We start from the raw sequence: 23,081 nt of genomic DNA on the forward strand, positions 1-23,081 counted from the left end.
CAAGCCAATTTGGCCTTTGGTGTCACACATTTTTTCAGGGCGGAAAGGCCACATTTTTTCAGGGCACAAAGGCCATGGCATATTTGTAAGCTCAAAATGAGGGGAAAATTAGGATTTCGAGCTTACAAATAAATAACTTCACTTTCTAATGACAAAAAAACAAATCATTTTTTAATATCAATAATCGTATCATCATATAGGCCTATGCCTCCTTAGTATTACCGTATATAAAATGAAATACTTTATTTTGAATAATAATTTGTGTATGTGTGTGTTCAACTCCTCACAGCTCCTCATATCTGTTCAGAAACTAGACAAACGTTAAAGATGTACAAACCGTCTGTCATGACGAATACAGTCGCTGCTTTAATTCTGTCTTTAGGACGTTGTTGTGAGTTTGGACGGAGCAGCTACAACGTTAGTTTATCCTGATCGATCCAATCTCCATTCACAAAACACGCATTTTAAAAGGTTTTCGCCTGTCGTCTTGTCTGCACACTTGTCAAAGCATGGTTTTTACTAACCGTTACCAGTATTTAGTTGCTTCGGCATCATTTTGAAACGTGTATTACAATGAAATCACGGTAAAATAGGTCAATTTGGTCGTAGTTGGTTTCCACCACAGTATTTGCATGGATATAAGCCCCGCCCCCTCCAGCGCGTCCTGTTTGAATGACAGGAGTAAACACAGCTGACAGCCGCAGTGAAACTCCAGGGTTAGAGCAATGCGAGTATTCGCATCGCGTCCGTTTTGAACGCAGCATAATGCAGTTCAGAAACCACTGTTCTGACGCTTTCAAAGCAACTTTTAACATTGTGAGGGGCCCAAAGGCCATGGTGGCCGTAGGACGTACACTTATTTGTGGGGCATAACGGCCAGAACGAGGGGCTACGACGGCCATGGCCACCGTTAAAATCCCACCCTGGATATAACTCCTCCACCATCTCCTATTTCTTGCAATCTTACGTTCTTACGAAGTTCCTCTCACCACATCTTAACATTTATCTTGGCCTAAACCTAAGCCATCTAAAACTCTTAAACTTACGCGATACTCAACTATATGGTAAGCAGCTTTTAGCCTTAGTGAATGATGTAAAACCTCTAGCTCAGACCTCTGACCCTGCTCTGTTTCCTTCCTCAGAATATTTGCCATGCTACATGGGAAGACTCTGAACTCCACCTTGCTCTTCCTCCTCATCCTCATCTTCTTTGCCACAGCCCATGGTCGCTCCTACCCTCGTTTCTCCCGTAATGACACTGAGTTCCAGCACCTGGTGCTCCACCCGGACCCCACTGTGGGGACGGTGTACGTGGGGGCCAGGGACCACCTCTTCCAGCTGGACGGATTGGACGGACTCCGGTTGGAACAAGAGGAGGCGACTGGCCCAGTAAGCGACAGCAAAGAGTGCCTTCCCCCAGTCAACGAGTTCAACTGTCCCCAGGCCAGGAGAACCAGTAACCACAACAAACTACTCCTGGTGGATCCCACGGCGTTGCAATTGATCACCTGCGGCAGCATCCACCAGGGAACCTGCCAGAAACGCAACCTCAAGTCGATCAAAGAGGTTGTCTTTTCCACCGAGAGGCCCGTGGATACGCAGTATGTCGCCGCCAATGACCCATTGGTTTCAACCGTGGGGCTGGTGGTGGGGCTTCGTGGCGGGGAAAGGACAGTGATGTATGTGGGGAGGGGCTATACCGCCAGCCACCCGCCCATCTCCACCCGCCACCTTTCATCAGAACCCATCTTTTCCTACGAGGAGACGGCTAAGCTGGCAGTCGCTGGACGTCTGTCGGAATATGACCACCATTTTGTGATGTCTTTCACACGGCGCTCTTATGTTTACTTTTTGTTTTACCGTCGTGACATCAAGTCAGCATCGAGGGAGTACCGGACGTATGCTGCCAGAGTGTGCCTGGACGACACCTCCTATTATTCCTATGTGGAAGTTCCTCTTGTCTGCCGATCCCCCTCCTTCTCCAGGACTTACAACTTTCTCCAGGCTGCTCAGGTACGTTCGGACTAAATGTTATCATCAAATAAGCAGGCTTGGGGAGGAACGGAATAAATGGAACGTTGTTGATTTAATAAGGAATCCGTATTGCGTCCAAAGTACAGAAAAAAAGAGGAATAACATTCCCCATTTAGTAAAGATGAGGGAAGGGTTCCAATTTTAAAATACAGAAAAATATACTACCACATACACATTAAAGCACTTCACAGAACTAGTTTCACACAATGGTTTTTATCTATATAATATATATATATTTACATTCAATGGGTGGAAATGTAGCCGTTATTGTTACTTCTGCTATACATGGTAGAGAAAAAGGCTACATTTGAGCATTTTTTTTTATTTTCTCTCGTGCATATTTGGACGTAACCAAGTGACTTTAATATTGTCATACTTACTGAGGTTACTGATTAAACTTTTGTAATGGGTATTAAGAAATTGGAATCGGAATACATTTGTCTAGTTATTTTGTCTAGTCATTTGTCTCCAAACGATGCCAAGAATCCTTGAATAAATTGTGGGGAGCGGCAATTTAAGTATGGTTCAATTCCTTGATTATAGAGTGTGAAATGTTGCTTTTAAATCAACATTACTCTGATGCTGGCTCTGTTTAACTTTCTCATGTTTCTCCCATGCCTTTGTTGCAACAGGTGGGACAAGGTGGAGACCAGGAAGGCGAGGATCTGCTGGGAGTCTTCTCCACCCACGCCGGCTCCACAAACAACAATCCCCTGGATGCCTCGGCTCTGTGCGTTTACCCACTGGAGGAGCTGGACAGACACATCAACTCCACCCGCGACCTCTGCTACACCCAGGACGGCCGGGTGGAGGGGGAAGGAGAGGTGGCGTACATAGAGTACGAGGTCAAGTCCAGCTGTGCCAACCTGCCCATGGTAAGAATCCAGAAAAATAAGAAAGAAGGTTAATGTTCTCATATCGACATCATCAGCCCAAATGGGTATTTTAAAACACAGATTGTGCCAATCACACGCTCATATGAAAGCTTCTCTTTGTCAGAAGGACATTCTATAGTTAGATTGTCAAGTTGGTGATGGCCCAGGTCGTAGCCATCATGTTGTCCAGTTGTGTGCCTTGAACATGATATCTCAGGAATGCCATGAAGGAATTTCTTCACATATGGTGCAAACATCCGCATGAACTGAGAAGACTTTGATGGTCAAAGGTCAAAGGTGGAGGTCACTATGTCCTTAAATCTTCCCTATTCTTGTAAACACGATATCACTTGCTTTGATGCTTTGAGGGATTTGCTTCAAGTTTGGGACAAAGGTCCACCTAGAGCCAAGGATATATTATCAGACCTCACACAACATGTTTTTGGCCATTACTCAACCATTCATATGCTAATTATGACAATTTCACACAAAGGTTTAATGGGATAAAATGATGACGTAATGCCATTTTGAAAAAACATGGCTGTGAACTGCATTTTGAATGTTTTTTGGCGGTGTAGCGGCCAAAATCATATAGAACTAAAACAGATAACTTAACAGCCGCTGAGGCACTAGTTGGCGGATATTACGCAGGGCAATGATCCAGGTCCAGACAAGATTCTCCGTTGTGCATTTATTATGATCCAATATCATTGACAATGAACAGGTTTCCTATGGTTGGTTCCTTTAAGCCTTTCCTATGGCTTTCCTTTCTGGTGAAAAACCCTGGTAAAAAACCGTTTGCCTACTAGTGCTCTGGCTCCCACAACCCACCTGTCTCCAATATATACAATTACACCAGGTGCTCGAATCACCGAGTGCCCAAAACATGCCTTCAAAATAAAAGCATAGAAACTACTTTAACTTATGTCGCTAATTAAGAATACATATAAATGATAATAATAAACACTATAAACAGCAAGAAAATAAATGTTTAAACTATTAAATAATATAAAGAGATATATAGCTCCAACAGGCGGCATACAACCATCAGGCGGTTTTGTATGCATTGAGTGCTTGTTAGGGTTAGTACATACATGCTATACATGAGGATACATTATGTCCTGCCGTCTTTATATACCTTGAGTGTATAGACTCAATTGGTTTCAAGGGCACACAAAGACAAAACAGAAAGTATACCTTGGTAACAAAGGAGAATTGGATTGCCCAGATTAAGCTTAGTAACAGGAAGAATTAAGGCATTGTAATGAGGACCTCATTTAAAAAAAATCCCAAGAATCCCAGATGCGCTAGGAGTAGTTTTTCCCAGCTGCAGCCCTCCAGTGCCCCCCCCCCCCCCCCCCCCCCGCAGCCACTCAGGTCCTGCAGCATTCAGAACCATTTAATGGGATCGTTAGCGATCAATAAACAAAGCTAACCCTGAATCAGCTGTGATGCTGCTTAATGAGCTCTGACAAGGAAGGATAGGTACGGAGACCTGGAGGGTTCATAGAGACAAATAAATAAAACGTGGCCACGTTTTACTTTCTCGTTCGCACGAGATACCTTCTCGTTCGAACGCTTTAGTAACTCGTGCGCCCGAGTTACTAAAGCGTGCGCACGAGTTACTAAAGCGTGCGCACGAGTTAATAAAGCGTGCGCACGAGTTACTAAAGCGTGTGCACGAGTTAATAAAGCGTGGCCTCGTTTTGCGTGTGTGTGTGTGTGCGTGTGTGTGGGCATTTGTTTATGATAGTATCGTTCGTTCCGGTGCACTCCGGCAGGACTATAGCACATCGAGATTAAGATTAAACACATTTCTTTCATTTGGGAATACACATAACTATGGAGAACCAGATTTGTGTAAATTACTGTTCGTGGTAATTTCAAAACAAATGCCGGTGGACACACACAAACACACCGAACACGCACACACAGAGCGGAGCTGAGCACACACACACACACACACACACACACACACACACACACACACACACACACACACACACACACACACACACACACACACACACACACACACACACACACACACACACACACACACACACACACACACACACATCATGCGCCCCGGTGACAGGACATATCCTTCATAAAACAAGGGGGAATACTCTGGTAGTTGGATGTGTGTAGAGGTGTGTGTGGTTGAACGTAGCAGCCTCGACCTCTATCCAGCGGTTCTAATGAAGGGCAACGCAGTGAAGTAAACAGTCAAAGGCACCGCTCTTTGCAGCTGGTGCTGCTCTTCTCAGATTCTGCTGAGCTACACGTTACTGCCTCCAGTGCCCTGTACGACGAAGCCAGTTCAACAGACCCTGGATATGTTTGAGTTACCCGGCTTAACTAACCCTAACAAACGCGATGTCGCTAAGCGGTCCTACGAAGCTGGTTATTAACTCAGCAAATCAACCAGGGTTTCTCTGTCCGGCTGAGAGTGCGTTCACGTGAAAGGGACGGGGTTACCAACATTTGACCAATCACAAACATGGAGACGCATGCTGACAGCGCAGCGTCATACTTCATGAATGAATAGTGTAAATAGCAAATCCTGCTTCGTAGTACAGGCCACTGGTGCCACAGAGATTTCATAAAGTGAAGGATGTTTTCCTTCTATAAAACAGCTGCGGGCAGCAGCAGATTCTGTGAGTCACGGACAGGAATCCCTCAATTTAAATAAAACGAGGCCATGCTTTATTAACTCGTGCGCACGCTTTATTAACTCGTGCCCACGCTTTATTAACTCGTGCCCACGCTTTATTAACTCGTGCGCACGCTTTATTAACTCGTGCCCACGCTTTATTAACTCGTGCGCACGCTTTATTAACTCGTGCCCACGCTTTATTAACTCGTGCGCACGCTTTATTAACTCGTGCGAACGAGAAAGTAAAACGTGGCCACGTTTCATGTATTCTTCTCTCCATGAACCCTCCAGGGCTCCGTAGATAGGAGTTACAAAAAAAAAGAAAAAAACGTATACTAATGACATAAGAAGGTAGAGAGAGAAGGGGGGACAGAAGACTAGCAAACATTGGAATAAAATAACAGAGGATGAAAAAAAAGCGATGCTGAAAGAAACAGACATGATTAAATATAGAGAGGATGTTTTCATGATAAGACATCTTATTTATTTAATTAACAAACTCTTTAGTAGACTAAAACATATATATTTCCTATTCTACTTCCTGCATCAGGGGCAATGATGTGGAGCCAGACCTCGGGCGCTTACCAGAACACAGGCTTTAGGGTGGTTGTTTTGCACAACCAAAGAGCAAGATGGCTGTGTCCGTATGAGTCTGCTTTAATCTATGGTGCAATCCTCTTACTGTGATAAGAGGATTCAAAGGCTCTGAGGCAATGGGAGGAAGAATGGAAAACTAATTGAAAGACGTGACTATGAAGTTGTTCGTCTGAACCGTACGTGTTTAATGTGTTAAGATCAGTGAAACACAGGTCATTCGGATGCATTCTGTTAACATGCTACACTTAGGAAAGAAGCGGATGTAGCAACCATGAAGTTACTTTCGTTTTGTGGACATTTTAAATAATTTTTATTTTAAAACCTCTAGTTTGGTATTTTGGCCGTCACAATCGTGTTTCTTTAATAGCCAGCCATGACCATATATGGACAGAAGGATGGAGAAGAGAGCAGCCCAAAAGAGCCTTGTACCATTAGCATATATGAAATGCATTAGTTAGCTTAGTTTTAAAGGTGCATACATACTCACCTTAACTGTGATTTCAATTGAATTGCTAATTTTGGCTTGCATGTTTATAACCAGATGTAATGGCTAAACAAAGGATTAGTTTATTTTAAGAACAACCAACCGCTAATCAATGCAGTGGCACTGATTACTGTATATCACAAATTAAAATGTTTACTGAGGTAACACCTCAATTGAGAAGGATACTTTTTTTCATAGACTTCTAGACAATCTATCTTCTTATTAAATTCTTGCAGGCACTGACTGCATTGGCTTCACTCTTTCAGACAAGTGCCCCTTGATATGAGTACATCAACTCAATAATTAACCCTACATAAAGGAAATAAAACCTTCTTTCTTATCTTTCTAGAATACTCTTAAGGCATATGCCTGTGGCTCCGACCACACCCCCAGTCCAATGGCGAGCCGGGCACCGCTGGAAGCTGAAGTGGTGTGGCACACCTCGGCCGCCCGTCTCACTGCGGTGGCTGTGAGCGTCAGAGAGGGACACAGCATCGCCTTCCTCGGAGACTCCAAAGGAACTATGCACAAGGTATCTCATCCCATGACATCATTTGATTTTTGTGCCAGTTTCATTTGGACTACAAGCCTGCCCCAGCATGCACTAGGTGGGAGACGCCCTGCACACATCATTGGGATAACAAATATCTGTGTCATTGAGAAATTAAGACTTCTTAGCCAATTTCATTTAATTTAACGCCATTTCCTAATTTCTCATGCGCACCAATAGAGCTTGCCTAATACTGTGATACTGACACACCCTGCCCTTGCAGTTGTTTCTGCATGATCCTTCAAAGGATGTCCATGGATCAATTCCCAGCAATTTGTTTTATGTCTGTGCCAATTCCCATACCCTTCTTCTACATCACAATGCAACCGCACCTGAAAGATTCTAGTCATTCCAACAGTTTTCCAAGATACACAAACCAGCATACCGCCATAATCCCATGCCTAATACTTTGGTTCAGTAAAGTTCAGAGTGTGATTGAGCTGAAGGTTTTGAGCAGTGACACTTTTTTAGGGCTGGGATGTATTTTCAATTTTGATTTAGCTTCTCCTCGTTTGTCCAGGTCCGAGTAATGCTTTGGAAAGAATATTGTCCCACAAATTCCACGAATCATTACCTTTCGAGCGACATCTGCATACATCTGATTGTACCGATTGTACACATAACTTTGCTGTGAGGTATTCAAGGGGTTTGTTGTAGGTCTGTTTTGCTGTGTTTGTGTGTGTTTGATGTGTGATAAAGAGAGGTGGGGACATAGTCAGACATAAGGCACTTTCACACCGGAGTACTTTTCCCTATATAGTTCCGAAGATGTGCGTTCATACCTGAGAAAAAAGTCAGAATTCTGACTTTCATCTCAGAATTCTGACTTTTTCCTCAGAACAAATTATTATTTTTTTAAATCCTCCCAAAAAAACAATTCACGTGGCCCTAATCCTCTTCCGTAATGCAAACCACGCTCCGTAAAACTCCCAAAAAGTTTTGTAAAGCCGCCATTTTATTTCCCTTGCATTAGCATTATTAGCATTAGCCCAGTGCACAAATGGAGAGAGACTAACTTATGATAACACAAAAGAAAACATGGGAGCCGTGGAGATGAGGAGGTGTCGGCGTTTCTGGCGATTTACTCAGAAGGCCGGGGACTCCAGGTGCTAGGGACTTATTCTGGTGTGAACGCGATCTGCTCTTTAGTTCATCAGAACTAAAGAGTTCTGATGAACTAAGTTCTGATTAACTAAGTACGGCAAAGTACTTGGTGTGAAAGCGCCTATAGTGCTTTTAGGTAGCAGATCAAAGCAGCACTCCGTGTAGCCAACTGTAGTCAGTTTAGCACAAACGCAGGTTGAAACCTGACTTGGCTCAGTCAAACAAAAAAAAACTCCTACCTAATATAGTATAGTTCCTGGTCCAAGGTGTCTTCAAGGATATTGTAGGTATGACTCATGTTCCATAAAATGATGAACCTTTTGTGAAGATTGCCCGCATCGTAACATAGTTAAACTCTTGGGCATGTACACTTAAGAAAATGCTCGATAATGCTCGATCTCGAAAAACAGAAAAAAAAAAAAAAGCCTTAACATATTCCATTAATATCAATGTGTACAAAACTAAACAAAAACAGTGGTATTATTTCAAATGTTATTCAAAGAATATGTTATGCTATCATGCCAACATAAACATTTTGTTAGACACTAATTTGTGCTTAAGTGACTCTTACACTCGTTCTGTTTAATATGAAGCCACAGCTATAAACAGTTTGAAACTTGGCTTGGCTCTGTCTTTGCAGGACCTTTTTAATTAGCCTGATTTAAAAGTAAAAAATTGTCGGTTTAATTTTTACTGGGGTTTAGGTGCTGTATAGAAATCCTAAGAGGAGTTAACTAATAGATAAGCGGTTTTCTTTGGCCCGACAACACAAGACCATTAAAGACATTACCTTTGGCTGGGATCGCCGGTGTTCACTAAACATATGGAAAATGATGGTGAGATGAATAGGTAATGAACATGTTTGGTATTTGCAGACTTAGCGCTGCACATGTTGGTGGCCTGGTCACAGGGATTAATATCATCACTGTGTGGCAAAAAGAGACTTGGTGACTTAGTGTGCCTGCTGTCTAATGACTTAGTAATTTATAGAATCGTACAAATAGATTTTAAAAACAAGATTCAATGTAAGCGCTGTCCAGTATCCAACGTATCAGGGAGGCTGTAGCTCAGTGGATAGTGTGCTGGACTTCGAATCCGGGGATAGCAAGTTCGAGTCCCACTGCAGTCAGCATGTCGTTGTGTCCCTGGGCAAGACACTTCATCCTGTGGGGATTGTCCACAGTTTGAATAAAAGCATCTAACAAATGAGATTTATTGTAATGTATCATCTACCTTAGCAACCCCAATGGTAGGCATTTGGAAATAGTGTAAATCCTTGCAATTTAAAGTGGCCCTATTTTTTCAGGTTAATATTTGTAGCCCAGTCTGCTCTGATTTGTTACCTGACCATTTGATCAGCTACTTGTCCTCTGAGCCTATCAGAAACAATGTGTCCGAGTGTTTAGCTTTTGCAGAACATTTACATGCACACACAACTTGTATAACTAACAGCACTAAAGGAAAGGGAAAACCCCAAAAAGCATAATGGGGCCTTTTTAAAAGTTCTTAAAGCTACCAATGTGTTCTTGTTTGTCTACCTATCTTAATCTCCTATAGAAGTGTCGCTCAGCTTTACAAAACCATGCGACATGACGAACTACATACATGTTTCCAAGTAGCAAGCAATACAGGGCTACTTCCCATGCCAGTATGTGTTGAGTGCATCCTCCTAATGGGCCGACTGCTTCTCCACCCTGTTCACAGTGATCAAGTGGGAGCCTTCTGGAAAGAGGCTTGAAAACCTCTGCTAATCTCATTAGCATGAGGTAACATGAGCGTTTGAAGGCCTGGGAATCACTTAAGCCAGAGGTGTCTCCCTGTGACTCATATTAGATTTGACTGTGTCATAATTACATTCATGGCCACTTCTCCTGCGATCCTGCGCAATGGTGATTTGATTTGCCATGGAGCTGTAAACTGAACAAGATATTCCTTTTCGCATTATTTTCTTGTCTGTCTGTTCTTTATTTTAGTCTTGCAGTGTGAGGAATAAACCACGTTTCTTGTAAATCATATGCATGATATATATTATATATAGATAGATTTCTAAGTGTCTGTTGTTTTTTTGTGTACTTTTACAGGTATATCTGGGCCAAGATGGCCGGGTGGAGGTATATGCAAACACGACGATCCAGCCCAACTCCCCCATTAAAAGTGACCTTTTATTAGACCAGAATGGAGCATACATCTACATCATGACCAAAACTACTGTAAGTATTCAAATGAACTAACACTGTGTTGAACAGTTGCTTATTAGGGTCGTTTTAGGTGAATGAGGTTGATCCAACCTTGCAAGAATACTTGAGTTCTTTATGGTTTTATTTGTGAGTTAATTCCTAATTTACCTTTTAACCTTTAGGAATATCCACGTTTTTTCCACATAAATAAACAATTTTCACATTAGAAATTACAAACCTAGACTGGCCCTAAAACGCTGTTGTTGTTTTGGACAGGTAAATGTTATATTTGTTTTAAAAAAAAGTATGAAGTCCAGCAGATTATTTATTTCCACATTTTTCGTATGTTTTTTCTTTGAACTACTCGACAGATGTCGCTTCCAAACAGCAATACCCTTCTTGGTGCGTCTATCCATTCAAAGACTCACCACAGATGTCTCCTTACACGAGACTGAACATTGCTTGTCTTTCATAGTCAGACAATTTATCGTTTGTCAGAGTTTTGTCAGGCTTTGATACTTCCTCAAGCTGTGTCCCTTTCATCCGAAACATAGGATAAAAGAATAAGAGGCAAAGAGCATAAGAGGAAATTAAGAGGCCAGCTGGCTGTTTGAGGTCAAAGGTGACTAACCCCAGTGTGTTGGGCACAACAGTCAGCTGGAGGTATAAAGTCTGACATGACAATGGTATTGATCGGAGAAAGTGGCGTCTATTGTATTGGCACACTCCCAACAGAGTGCCTGTGTGGGGAGCCATACATGCTGATGGATGAATGTGGGAAAGTGCCAGTCTATACATTGAATGGCTTGTGTCACAAACGGAACATCTTGATTTGAGTGTAGAGCAGTTATATTTAACATGCATTCAAGTAAAACCAAATCATTAGGATTATAAGCACTCCATTGTCATACAGCTACTAATAAAGTGTCTTTAACCAATTTAAATGTCATTTCTTTGAGTCAAAATTATTTTAAGGAATGTCAGCAAAGATAATGAACCATAATAATGCAATAAGCATAACTAGGCAAAAGTTAATACTATGTAATACTATGCAATCAACTGTTTCAGAACATATTAACGCCAGCTCCTATTTTTTTTGTTCAACTTTTATTTGTCAAGATGACTACAAAACTCAACTATGTTTATGATGTGAAGCTAGCTAGATAGCTGTGAGTTAGCTAGTAATGTTACGGCTACTTTGAAGTAAGTTAGCATTATAAGCTATTTTCGCAAATGATAGATAACTAGCATGATTCAACTTTAACATAAGGTGACCAGATTTTCAACAGCATACATTTTAAATTGTGCTTCAGAAAGTAATGTTATTTTAGGAGTGTTGTGAGATGGTGTCAACATCAATTGAAATTAGTCACCCAGTGGAAATGTGAGATATGTCTTTATAACTGTGTACTGTACTTACATTTTACATTCACTCAGTTATAATGTGGTAGTTATATGTAGTTTGTTTTACATAATTATTGATCAAATTACATAGTGCGTATTTCTTAATTTAAGCTCCAGTATATATTTCATTTAATTAAATTTGTATTCGTCCCGCTCATGGTACGCAAAACCAAATGTACAATAATTGCCACAAAACATGACTCTACCAAAACACCATTGAGCGAAAAGGAGCAGGGAGAAGAATACAATGTTATGTGACCTGCCCCTTTCTAAAAAAAGCAAAATAAATACAAATAGATGGTCTGCCCTTCATAATAATATATATTTTTTTTTTCTTTCACAGCCAAACATAACAGTATCTTAGGATACTAAGAGAAACACACAAATAATACTTATTTCCCACTTGACGGTTAACGGAAAGAAACAAAACGACACCAAAACATCACATGTATAAGGAAAAGAAAAGTGCAACAACCTCATCTGAGTCCTACTGGAGAAGAAGGTGGAAAGCGACGCATGATGATAATAATAACAACAATAACAACAATAACAATGGCAATGGGACCCGCAAATACAGAAGAGACATCACATCAAAGACATCAAAAACATGAAGGACCAGAGTCCTTCATGTTTGTCCATGATTCCCCTAAATATGTTTGGTGTGTTTTTTAGGTATATTTGTTATTGACCGAGTAAACGCTTATTTTGAAGGCAGTTTTTACAGGCCTCTACCGTAATGCATATTCGCGCACCGCAATACACGTGCGGGCTGGCTTGAGTGTGTTTTCCGAAGTGGGGGCTGGCTCGACCGCAGTCTGTTTCCCAAGTGTTTCCTGACATGAAACGTTTTATTTCACCTTGCTATGTGTTTTTAACGTATATTAAAAAACGGGGACATTTCCGGGGACAGTTTCAACCGGGGACAGGCCAATACAAACGGGGACTGTCCCCGGAAAACGGGGACGTCTGGTCACCCTACTTTAACATCCGAGCACTAAGTTAAGCTTACACATCGAAAGAAGAAGCAAAAAGTCAAATGAATAACATCAAAAGGTAGGACGTTCACACGGTCATTAGTAGCTGCAAATTCATTGCTAATTTAGACTAGCGTCCTAGAAGACAACTACCTAGCATGGATGGGCTAATTCAGCAGGTTTGCATTTTGATGCTCAGAAAGGCTATTGCTAACGTTAGCTAGTTGTTCTGCTTTTCAGTCAGTCCACAATTAGTACGGTGTTGACTTCCATTCTATCAATGGCCCGAAGTGAAAGAATTTTAAAACATTTAAAAAAATTAAAAACTTTAACATGACTTGACTTGACTTTCCTGTAGCTTTTAATGTAACTCATTGGCTTCCATGAAGGCGATTTCATGAATTAAAGAAGTTATTAGGTATTTAATGCCATTAATTATGTTATTTTATACAAACCAATTGACACAGATAGACATGTAAAACCACATTATGCATCATTTCTTTCTCCACGTACTAACCCTAACTTATGTTTTGTATATTTTAGGTAGAGAAGCATCCAGTGGCAGAATGTGGAGCCCACCTTGACTGTCAGTCGTGTCTGTCTGCCAAAGACCCCTATTGTGGCTGGTGTGTCCTGGAGGGACGGTGAGTCAGTGGAGCTGCTGCAAATGTTCTCATGCATCCCGTCTACTTTGTGTCTTCGTCCTTCTGACCTCCTTGTGTTTCTTCAGGTGTGGCCAGCGCTGGGAGTGCCAGCGAGGCTCCACGCAGGGCCAGTGGCTGTGGAGCTTCAACCAGATGCAGCAGTGCCTCAATATCCAGCACCTCAGCCAGTACAACATCAGCCGCGGGGAGGAAACACATGTAATGCAGGGGGGGAGAGGGGGGAACAGATGGGAGTAATGCACAATAGACTACTATGTGACACTCTTTCTTTGCTCTCTCCATCTGATCCATTAGAGTTTTAGTTCTATAAAACACGGTCAATTGAAGCCAAGAAACTACAGGCAAACTATTATCTTGTCATGGACTGGTCAATTTGAAGGGCTCTACTATATCCTTAAATGTCTTCTTTCAGACAAATGTACCAATAGTTCACAATAGATAATGCCACATGTGCACATTCAAACCCTTATATGAGTGATAGAAACAATGTAATATCCAATATTTTTTCTTTAGGAGTCCTTTGACTGTATGTCAACAAAACAAGCGATAATGTTTTACCTGGCTCTACCATATTCTGGATGTGTAAACTTGTAATACAATAATAATACCCTTATGTACATTATTAACTGGAGAAGTGTCATCACTAGTTTAGATGAATTGAATCGGAGGGATGAAACCCTCTTTATTGGTCACATGCAGAGCACACAGCACTCACAGTGGCCTCTGCTTTTAACCCATCCTAGTACTAGGAGTCTCCTGTCCTGCTCACTTCCTTTCCTTTCTTCTCTTTACGTCCTTTCTCCCTCCCTCAGATCGCAGTATCAGTCGAGGGCCTCCCCAGCCTGGGAAAAGGAGAGGCCTACTCTTGCTTCTTCCAGGACACAGAAGTTCCTGCCTCAGTCACTGACACTGGTGTCACATGCCCCACCCCCGATGCCAGCCGACTGCCCCCCATTGGCCATGGAGATGGTGAGTGTCTTGTATTTGGCCAGCAATTGTACCCACAACTAAATATGTTTAGAAAATACCAAACAATCAAAATAGTTTGAAAGGAGACACAAACTATAATGCTTATGAGAAGGTGGTGAGATAATTGGAAGTTGACGCATGTTTTGTATTCCCATACAGAGTTTGTGATGGTGGCCCTGTCGCTGCGCTTTACCAATGTGACGGTGGCAGAAACCGAATTCACTTTCTACAACTGCAGCTTGGTCCAACAGCTCTCCGGACGCAGACCGTGAGTACTCGACACATATTACTCAAACCTAATCTATCAATCGGTTATTCAAAAATACCCTTAACCTCTTCTGGAAACCATACAAATCAAGTTGATCAAATTGAAGAAGCTCATTGTAATATTGCACAACATAAAATACATTCTCATTACATTGTACCAAAGTCTTCTTCTTTGTGAGTGTTTGGGGAAATACATACACAACAATCACAAATACAATTTGGATGCCACATAAAGCTATAAGAATTGTAAACTCAGAGTAGATGTCATGTACCATACCAACATACGTTTGGTTATCTCTAAAAACTGCATATTTGTATGTATAAAGTAAAGTTGCATGTCGTTCCAAATGAGTGTAAACCACTATAACAATAAACACGTATATTTGTAATAACTTTATAAAATATCTAGAATGTGATTCAAAATAAATAATTATTAAATAACATGGTTTGACAACAATTTATACATGTTTTGAGAACCTTACGACATTATTAAAACATGAACGGGTTTGTGAAAAAAGACGAGGCTGCTTTGGTTTGTCCCTACTTCAAAAGCATTGACTTATTATTGTTTATTTACTATTATTTTATCTGTATTTTAGTTGTATATGTTCACCAACTAAACTGAACTTAGTTATACAAATCTAGAAAATACTTTCTGTGTCTACATAGGTGTACTGTATACAGCTTGTGACCTCTGAAAACATTATTTAAAATAGTAAACATTTCCAAAAGTGTGTGGTTGGTAGAGGTCGTGTTGTTTCTGCTGTAAGAAAAGCAAATCAGGAGCAAGTGTTCTAAAATGTGTATTGCCACTAATTTCCATGTTCTGTTGTTCTGCCTGTTTATTCTTCTAGATGCCAAGGGTGTGTGAGCAGCCGCTGGGGGTGTACCTGGTGCATCCACCAGCACATCTGCACACACACACACACCTGCAGCCGAGGAGTCACCATCTACAACCAGAATGTGAGTGTGCATTTAAAGGAAGGCTTTCCATATTGATACATATTTTTAAAGCGGTGCTACTTCTATTATAGGATGTTAATGGGGTTTTTGGTACTGTTAAATATTATTCCATCATATTCTCCACCCCATTTACACTCATGAGGGTGCTAATCATTTGAATGAAATCCAATTAGGGTTGTGTATCGTTTCGGCATCAACATTGTGCTGCGTCTATGCACAACATTCACATCGCAGAACATGTGCTCTCTAGTAAGACATGCGTCATGCTACAACGTGTATCATGACTGTCTATGACTAATCTACAAGAGAGGTGTTTTCATAGGAAACCATTCACTCTGAGTAAAGGGTTCTTGGATGCATGGAGTTGTTGCTATTTCGCACAACCTGAAAATCATCCAGGGACAAATGAAAAAAAACAGAAAATTAAAACTTCATTGCGACAGAAAACAGAACTTAATTTGGCTACATTACGGGTGGAATTCCTCGGCATCAAACGATGAAAATGTCTCGCTTTCCTGTAAAATATAAGAATATCACGCAGCCCTAAAACCAATAGAGTCAAATCACCAACACTTGCTCCAAACTAACATTGCATCATTCATAAAGTTAAGATGTTTATTGACAGCTGTATTAGACACCATTAATCTGAGGTGTACATAACTGAGTATATATGAGGGTAGACAGTGTGGAAATGGGGTTTTAGAGATGTGGAGGAGCATGTATCATACTGTATACATGAGTCCCTGCATGTGTGTTTGTTGTACTTTTGTCTTTTTAAGTACTGTTTTTACCATGATTTTCTTTTTTGTATTCATAAGTTGCTTCCTTATGTTACCCTTATGTGTTATCCTAATGTTTTCCTCCCCCTGCTTTTTTCTTTCTTGTCTTCCCCTTTTCTTGCATGTTCCTTTGTTCTTCTCCCATCGTCAAGTTCAAACCGCCCACACCCACCATCCCACCACCCACCACTTTACCTCCCACCGTCCCGGCCACAACAACAACAACAACCGCACAAACAACAACAACAGAGCCACCACCTGCAGAGACACCCACTCCCACCACGGCAGCTGTCCTTACAACTTCCACTACAGTGACACCACCCACCACCCTTCAAGCTGAACCCACCTCCCCCCTTACGCTGGCAACAACCTCCCCCTTTGTCAGGGTCTTCAGCCAGGCCACCACCACACACAGCTCCTCCTCAGGAGGCTGGGGGGCGACGGATGGAAACACTGCAGGAGCTCTTTCAAAGGATGCAGAGACTGAAACCTTGAATATCACTGAGAAAACTCCCCAAACTACATTACCCAGCAGCACTAGTGGTTATATAGACTCTAATGTGAGGTATTTAGAGCCGACTGAGGAAGCGGTGTACTCTGAAGTGAGCTCCACCAGCTCCAGTGATGTGGTCCCTCTCACAGAGCTGCATCTCAGGGACCATACGGAGCGTGCAGAGAGTCGGACAGCTCCATGGGAGAAGGAGCAGGAAGTGTCTGAGGCGGATTCTGCTACAGGTTCCTCCATTGCAGAGTCGAGCCCCAGAGAAATGCCGCTCATCGCCACACCCGACATATTTACTGAGCCCTACTCTGAATCTGAAGATAACTACCAATCAGATTCCTCCTCTGATTCTTACTTCAGGGTGAGTGCTGACGCCAAGGGTGAAGATGGTCTAGATATCCTGCAGTTACCATTAGACACATATTTAAGGATTTATTTAGTTATTCTCGTAGTAAAAGTGCTAAATAGTTTTATTAAATAAATCAATAAATTGAATAGAAATATATATATATGAAGTTGAAAGACCGTGCAATAAAAAGATACAATAAAACAAAAAGGTATATTATATAAACATAAAAAGTTAAGGAAACATTTCCAATAAAATGTATATATATATAAACATGAGAAGTTTAAGTTAAAGGACCAATAACATTTCAAATAAAACTATTTACATAAACATAAGACATTTAACTATTAAAGGTGGGGTAGGTCATTTTGGAGAAACCAGCTCGAGTGCGCTAGAATTTGAAAATACACAGCCGGAAAAAAATCTGCCACTTCCTCACAGAGCCCCTCCTCCAACACACACGAACGCGCACATGACCAATGAGGGCACGAGATAAGTTTGTGCCCAGATGGAAGGCTGACAGGCAGGTAGGCCATCCAATTACTTTAGCCGGGCCATCTAAAATGATTGGTCGTGCTTTTTACAGCGCTTCCACAGATGAAATGTTTGTATGGATTTTTTGTCAAAGCACTTCAGATATTCATTGCTATCGGGATGTTAAGAGCATTCCATGGAATATAACAAGCCGGTTTCTCAAACTTACCTACCCCACCTTTAAACAACATTTAAAGCATTAAAACTGTGAACAAAAAAACAAATATATAATACAATAAAATAAGTGATGATAAAAGAACATAAAATGAAAAAATTACAATTGGATAATTGATTGATAAGATAATGAATACAATAACAAACACTGTCGACACTGGAGCCGCGAGCATTTTCAGTCATTTCAAAGTGTTTATTAATGTCTCTCTCGATTTCTCACATACTATCGAACATGTCTTTGTAAGTATCTACAGTAAATATAAGCAGTACATCTTCTTAGGACTTATTTGACATCAATACAAAATACTGCATACCAAACGTGTATTGCTACTGTCTTTATTAGCTCTCTTGTAGATGAGAAGGAGGGCGACTGCTCGAGGACAGAACCGATCAATCCGAGGCACTGACCTGACAGAATGATTGAATATTCCACACGCTCCATATCATTTATCTTCATGTCACCCAAAGACAGCTTTATGTTCTCCTGCAGGCCCGGTGTTTTACTTGCACGTCATTCATGGCTGTTGTTGTGTCTTTGTGGTTATGACCTCTTAGTTGTTGTTTCCTTTTAGTTTCATGTTGTGTTTGCTGTTCTTGCATCTTCATAGTGCCTGAGCTAGGTATCTGTATCCGTTGGGTAGCTTTTCCCCATGTTGGATTTTCTGTAAATCATTAGAAAATGCACTTTTTTATTACAGTATACAAATCAAAGATGAGTTGAGGTGCATCAGATATTTACCTTGAATGTTTTGTTGGGGGGGGGGGGAATGATTTTATGCAGCTGATGGCAACATTTCAGGGAAACGCTGTTCATGTTAAAAAAACTCTTTAATTTACAATATTATTTTCGACATTGTGACATGCCAACTCTTTTATAACTCCTGTGGTTGTGGAACATACAAGTTCCATGATTGTATTATTTGTTTTATCTGAGAAACAAGTTTGGGAAAAAAAAGTATTCAAACATCTAGTTTAAGTCAATCACATAATGCATGTCAATGATTATATAATGGACACAGCGCACAGGGATCCTTTTAAGCAGATATAGGTTCATGGCTACATTTCCTTGTCCCTGTGTATATATTTATTTCTCACTGTGTCATCAGGACTGTCCGTGTGTGGAGGAGGTTCAGGATTCCTCTCTGCTCCCGGTCAACGTGGAGAGGAAGGTCACTCTGCTGGGACTACACCTCCACCTCTTCCAGGTAACGGAGCCCAACAAAGCTCAGCACCCCCTTGACTTAAAGGGAGCATTAAAGCAGTATTCAGTTAGGGCAGTGTTTCTCAAACTTTTTCATACCAAGGACCACTTAACCAATAAAAAAACACTCACGGACCACCTAACTCCAAAAATATCCAAAAACACATCGTTTTTCTAGAACAGATTACAAATCGCCTGCAAATGGAAACGTGTGATGAAGGTGTTGCGCAATTTTAGCAACTTAAACTCGCTCCATTGTGGAGATATTCCCGCGAGAGTGCGGAAAACTTTTATTTATTTATTTATTTCAAATGTGAAATGTTACCAATATACTCACGGACCACCAGTGGTCCGCGGACCACACTTTGAGAAGCACTGAGTTAGGGACTGGTTAACATGGTATTGATGAGGAAGTATGTCACGTTTTTTTACCAGCATTAATTACCAACTTTGCAAACATTCTGGAAAGTATATTTATTGTCTAAGGACATAAAGGTGCATATTGTTTATTTATATTTCATATATATGTTTAAATATGCCGCTGGGGGAGGGGACAATGTTATAGGAAAAAAAAAGTGTGAATTCCTTAGATTAATAAGATCATATTTCAGTTTTTTCCCCTTGTAATTGTGTGTGTTTTCTCTCTTACATTTACTCTTTAAATCTCAGGAAATGTTTTCCCTTTAAACTTTAGACTTTTATCTCATAGATCAGGAGTTTTTCTTCAGAATATACCCCCTTTCCCCCAATGTCATTTTTTTTTTTCTAATCTAAAATAGCCCCAATGTGCCATTATAGGTTTTGTTGTGAACTGTTGTTAAGGAGGGATAATTACTGCCTAATTAAAAGGGCATTATCATGTTGGGTGTCTTGTTTTTTTTAATGAAATCTGAAAAATCAGCTTTGCAGTGTGGTAGCCGAGAGTCCTGGACTCGAGTACTGGACTCGGACTCGAGTGCCGATTTTCGGGACTCGACTCGGACTCGCGCACTGATTGACGCGACTCAGACTCGTGAATTCTCGCGTACGCTGACTTGGACTCGGACTCGTGAATCTTTCCCCCCACGATGACTCGGACTCGACTTGTACATTGACGCTCTGACTTGGACTCGAGCAAGTTTTCTCTGGAGTCTGATGTCCTCTATTCTGGCGTGTGCACCTGCGAGGCGAGTTCACGGACTGGGCCCCGCTGTTCCAGTCTAGAGATGTCTAGAGACACACCCCGCATCGTGCTGTATGCTTTCACACATTCTGCTTCCACATTGGAAAAGAGCAGCGCAAAATGCTCGTTATGTGGAAACAATATAGAAGAGAAGGCTCCGTAACACATTACTCTAAGGATCGAGTTCAGACATATAGGCTGTCTTGAACACTATCATCAAAGTAACGTGATCTAATCAATACATACAGATTCAGCCGATAACACGAAAGCACATGGCTTTTCTGGGGCTAAATCTTTATCAGTAAACCGATTTAACCGGTAAAAGTTCCTTCAAAATAAGAGTCCCGATCTTATTACTATCAAAATAAAAGTGCAAATTGAAAACTTTACCATAGGAAAATATTGGCATACAAATATAATCACATCTCTAAAAGGTAACTCATTTTAAATATAGTTAGACATATTAAAAAAATTAAATAATTATTATTATTGTAAATTTACAATAATAATATTAATATTAGTAATAAACTTTATATTTGTATAGCACCTATTACAAGAAATGTAGCCAAACTCGCTTCACAGCAGTTCAATAGACAGATTAGTATAACATGACAGGATAACAGCAATGTAGAGGAGCAGCTACATTTGAACACATATATCCACGAAGGTTAATACACGAAGACTTGTGACTCGGACTTGACTTGGACTCTTCTTAGGTGACTTGGACTCGGACTCGAACATAGGTAATGATGACTCGGACTTGACTCGGACACTCCTTGGGTGACTCAGACTTGGACTCGACTACGACTCTCCCTTGGTGACTCGGACTCGAAGAGTGGTGACTCGAGAGTGACTTGGACTCGTGAATTGGTGACTTGACTACAACACTGCTGTACGGTGACAGGCAGAAACAAATCCCAATGTTCACACCTAACTGTACTGACAAAGAACAACATGATGTTGTCTGTGTTTGTATACAAATATGTGTGTGTCTGTGTACTTTAGGATGAGAATCTGGACTACGAGTGTGTGTTGGACATTGAGAACCAGTCGGTGGTGGTGGAGGCCTCCGTGGAGCCGGATGCTACAAAACCATCAGTGTTCTCCATCACCTGCCAACCCCACCAGGTCAGAACACATCTCATTACAGTCATTTCTGTGTTATTGTGTTTTCTCTACACTCTTCAAATCTGAACATAATGCATTCTTGACTTTCTTTAAAGCTATTGAAAAAGTATTTTCAGATACTTGGAGATATTTCCTCAAAAATGTAACATTCATGACTAAATCATACTGTACAGTGAGAAATTGATCTGCAATTTGAAATTACACTGACTTTTCAACTGATTGAAAACATATGATTCTAGGCCTCTTTCACAAAGTACACCAACATGTAGTATACAGGTGAATTTATAACATATTGTATGCATTTTTAATATCATTTTTTCTTAGTGAATTTATACACTGTGTATATTTAGCAACGCAAGTAATCTTTGTCCGATACGAATACATGAATTATTGCAAATTAATTACTTAATCATTTTAGAGATGTATGGTACATTGGCACCGTTTTTTCTCCTAAATGTACCCCTTTTTAAAACAAATTATATTAATAATCATTATTATTATTTTTGCTTTTATATAAACTACAATCATTTTGATCCACATTTTTTTTATTTGATATAAAGCAGCAATACAAACATTTTCTAAGCAACTATTAAACTGCAACAGTAACTATTAACAACTTCTTTGCCTGTGTATATCTGATGGAGTAAAATCCACCCGCCTGGTAGCATTCATAAAAGATGTAAATTAAAACAAAGGTCATAATCAACACCCATTAACTGCTCTCTTAATCACACATGTCTGTTTCCAGCAGCGTGGTTCATTATCTCTCATAGCCAGATCTGAATTGTTAATGGATACATCACATGATTTTCCATATCTCAACATGTGCTGTGTTGACTGTTATTTGCTTTCCTTGTTTTAGTATGCCTATTCTGCCTTATTGGAGGAATACCCCGCCGTGATCAACGTGAGGAGAAAAAACAACTTCCTCATCGACAGCACTGAGGATCTGTACGGTGTGTAACCTCATCTGAGTATCAGAATATACAAGTGATGTATTCTTATTACTTCCTTTTAAATGACCTTAATGTTTCAATGTGACCTTAGAAAAAAAACAAGATATTGAGTATCAAAAAGGATTTGATTCATAGGAAAAGCTGCCTTTCATCAAGCATATTCAGGCAGTAGCCTCAACAAAACACATAAGCAGAAACTAAAGTTTAAAATCTGAGCTGAGCTGAATGCTCTGTTTTAGTTGAATACACACAGTTAAGCTCACACACACTATTGTATGCACATACAGGTAAATACTGCATTTATGTAAAAATGACATCCTGTCTAAACATCAGTCAGGCTTCAGAAAGCAACACAGCACCATCACTGCCACAATGAAAGTGGTGAATGACATTACGAGTTTTTTAGATAATAAGCAGAGTGGTGCAGCTCTATTTGTTGACCTTTCCAAAGCGTTTGACACCGTCGATCATCGCGTTTTGAAGCAGAGGCTAGCCAGTATTGGCCTATCCAGCCATGCAGTGGGGTGGTTTGTGAACTACCTCTCTGTAGAACTGTCTTCTGAATGGTTGAACATTG

At 40.7% G+C, this 23,081-nt stretch overlaps 1 protein-coding gene across 2 annotated transcripts in view; it reads left to right on the forward strand.

Moving 5' to 3' along the window:
• The window catches only part of plxnb1a (plexin b1a), a 108,763-nt gene that overhangs the window by 64,195 nt on the left and 21,487 nt on the right, over window positions 1-23,081 (forward strand). The window contains exons 2-14 of one of the 2 annotated variants that reach the window (XM_034087770.1): window positions 1,143-2,013; window positions 2,667-2,909; window positions 6,999-7,181; window positions 10,385-10,513; window positions 13,402-13,502; window positions 13,589-13,721; window positions 14,336-14,492; window positions 14,652-14,760; window positions 15,614-15,722; window positions 16,654-17,364; window positions 19,164-19,262; window positions 21,426-21,548; window positions 22,411-22,504. In XM_034087770.1, the coding sequence (XP_033943661.1) occupies window positions 1,153-2,013; window positions 2,667-2,909; window positions 6,999-7,181; window positions 10,385-10,513; window positions 13,402-13,502; window positions 13,589-13,721; window positions 14,336-14,492; window positions 14,652-14,760; window positions 15,614-15,722; window positions 16,654-17,364; window positions 19,164-19,262; window positions 21,426-21,548; window positions 22,411-22,504 (3,052 nt within the window). In that variant the 5' untranslated portion in view covers window positions 1,143-1,152. The remainder of the gene's footprint in view (window positions 1-1,142; window positions 2,014-2,666; window positions 2,910-6,998; window positions 7,182-10,384; window positions 10,514-13,401; window positions 13,503-13,588; window positions 13,722-14,335; window positions 14,493-14,651; window positions 14,761-15,613; window positions 15,723-16,653; window positions 17,365-19,163; window positions 19,263-21,425; window positions 21,549-22,410; window positions 22,505-23,081) is intronic. The other variant, XM_034087771.1, reaches the window with a different exon arrangement.

This window comes from Pseudochaenichthys georgianus, chromosome 7 (genome assembly GCF_902827115.2).
Source record: "Pseudochaenichthys georgianus chromosome 7, fPseGeo1.2, whole genome shotgun sequence".
In the NCBI taxonomy this organism is placed as follows: domain Eukaryota; kingdom Metazoa; phylum Chordata; class Actinopteri; order Perciformes; family Channichthyidae; genus Pseudochaenichthys; species Pseudochaenichthys georgianus.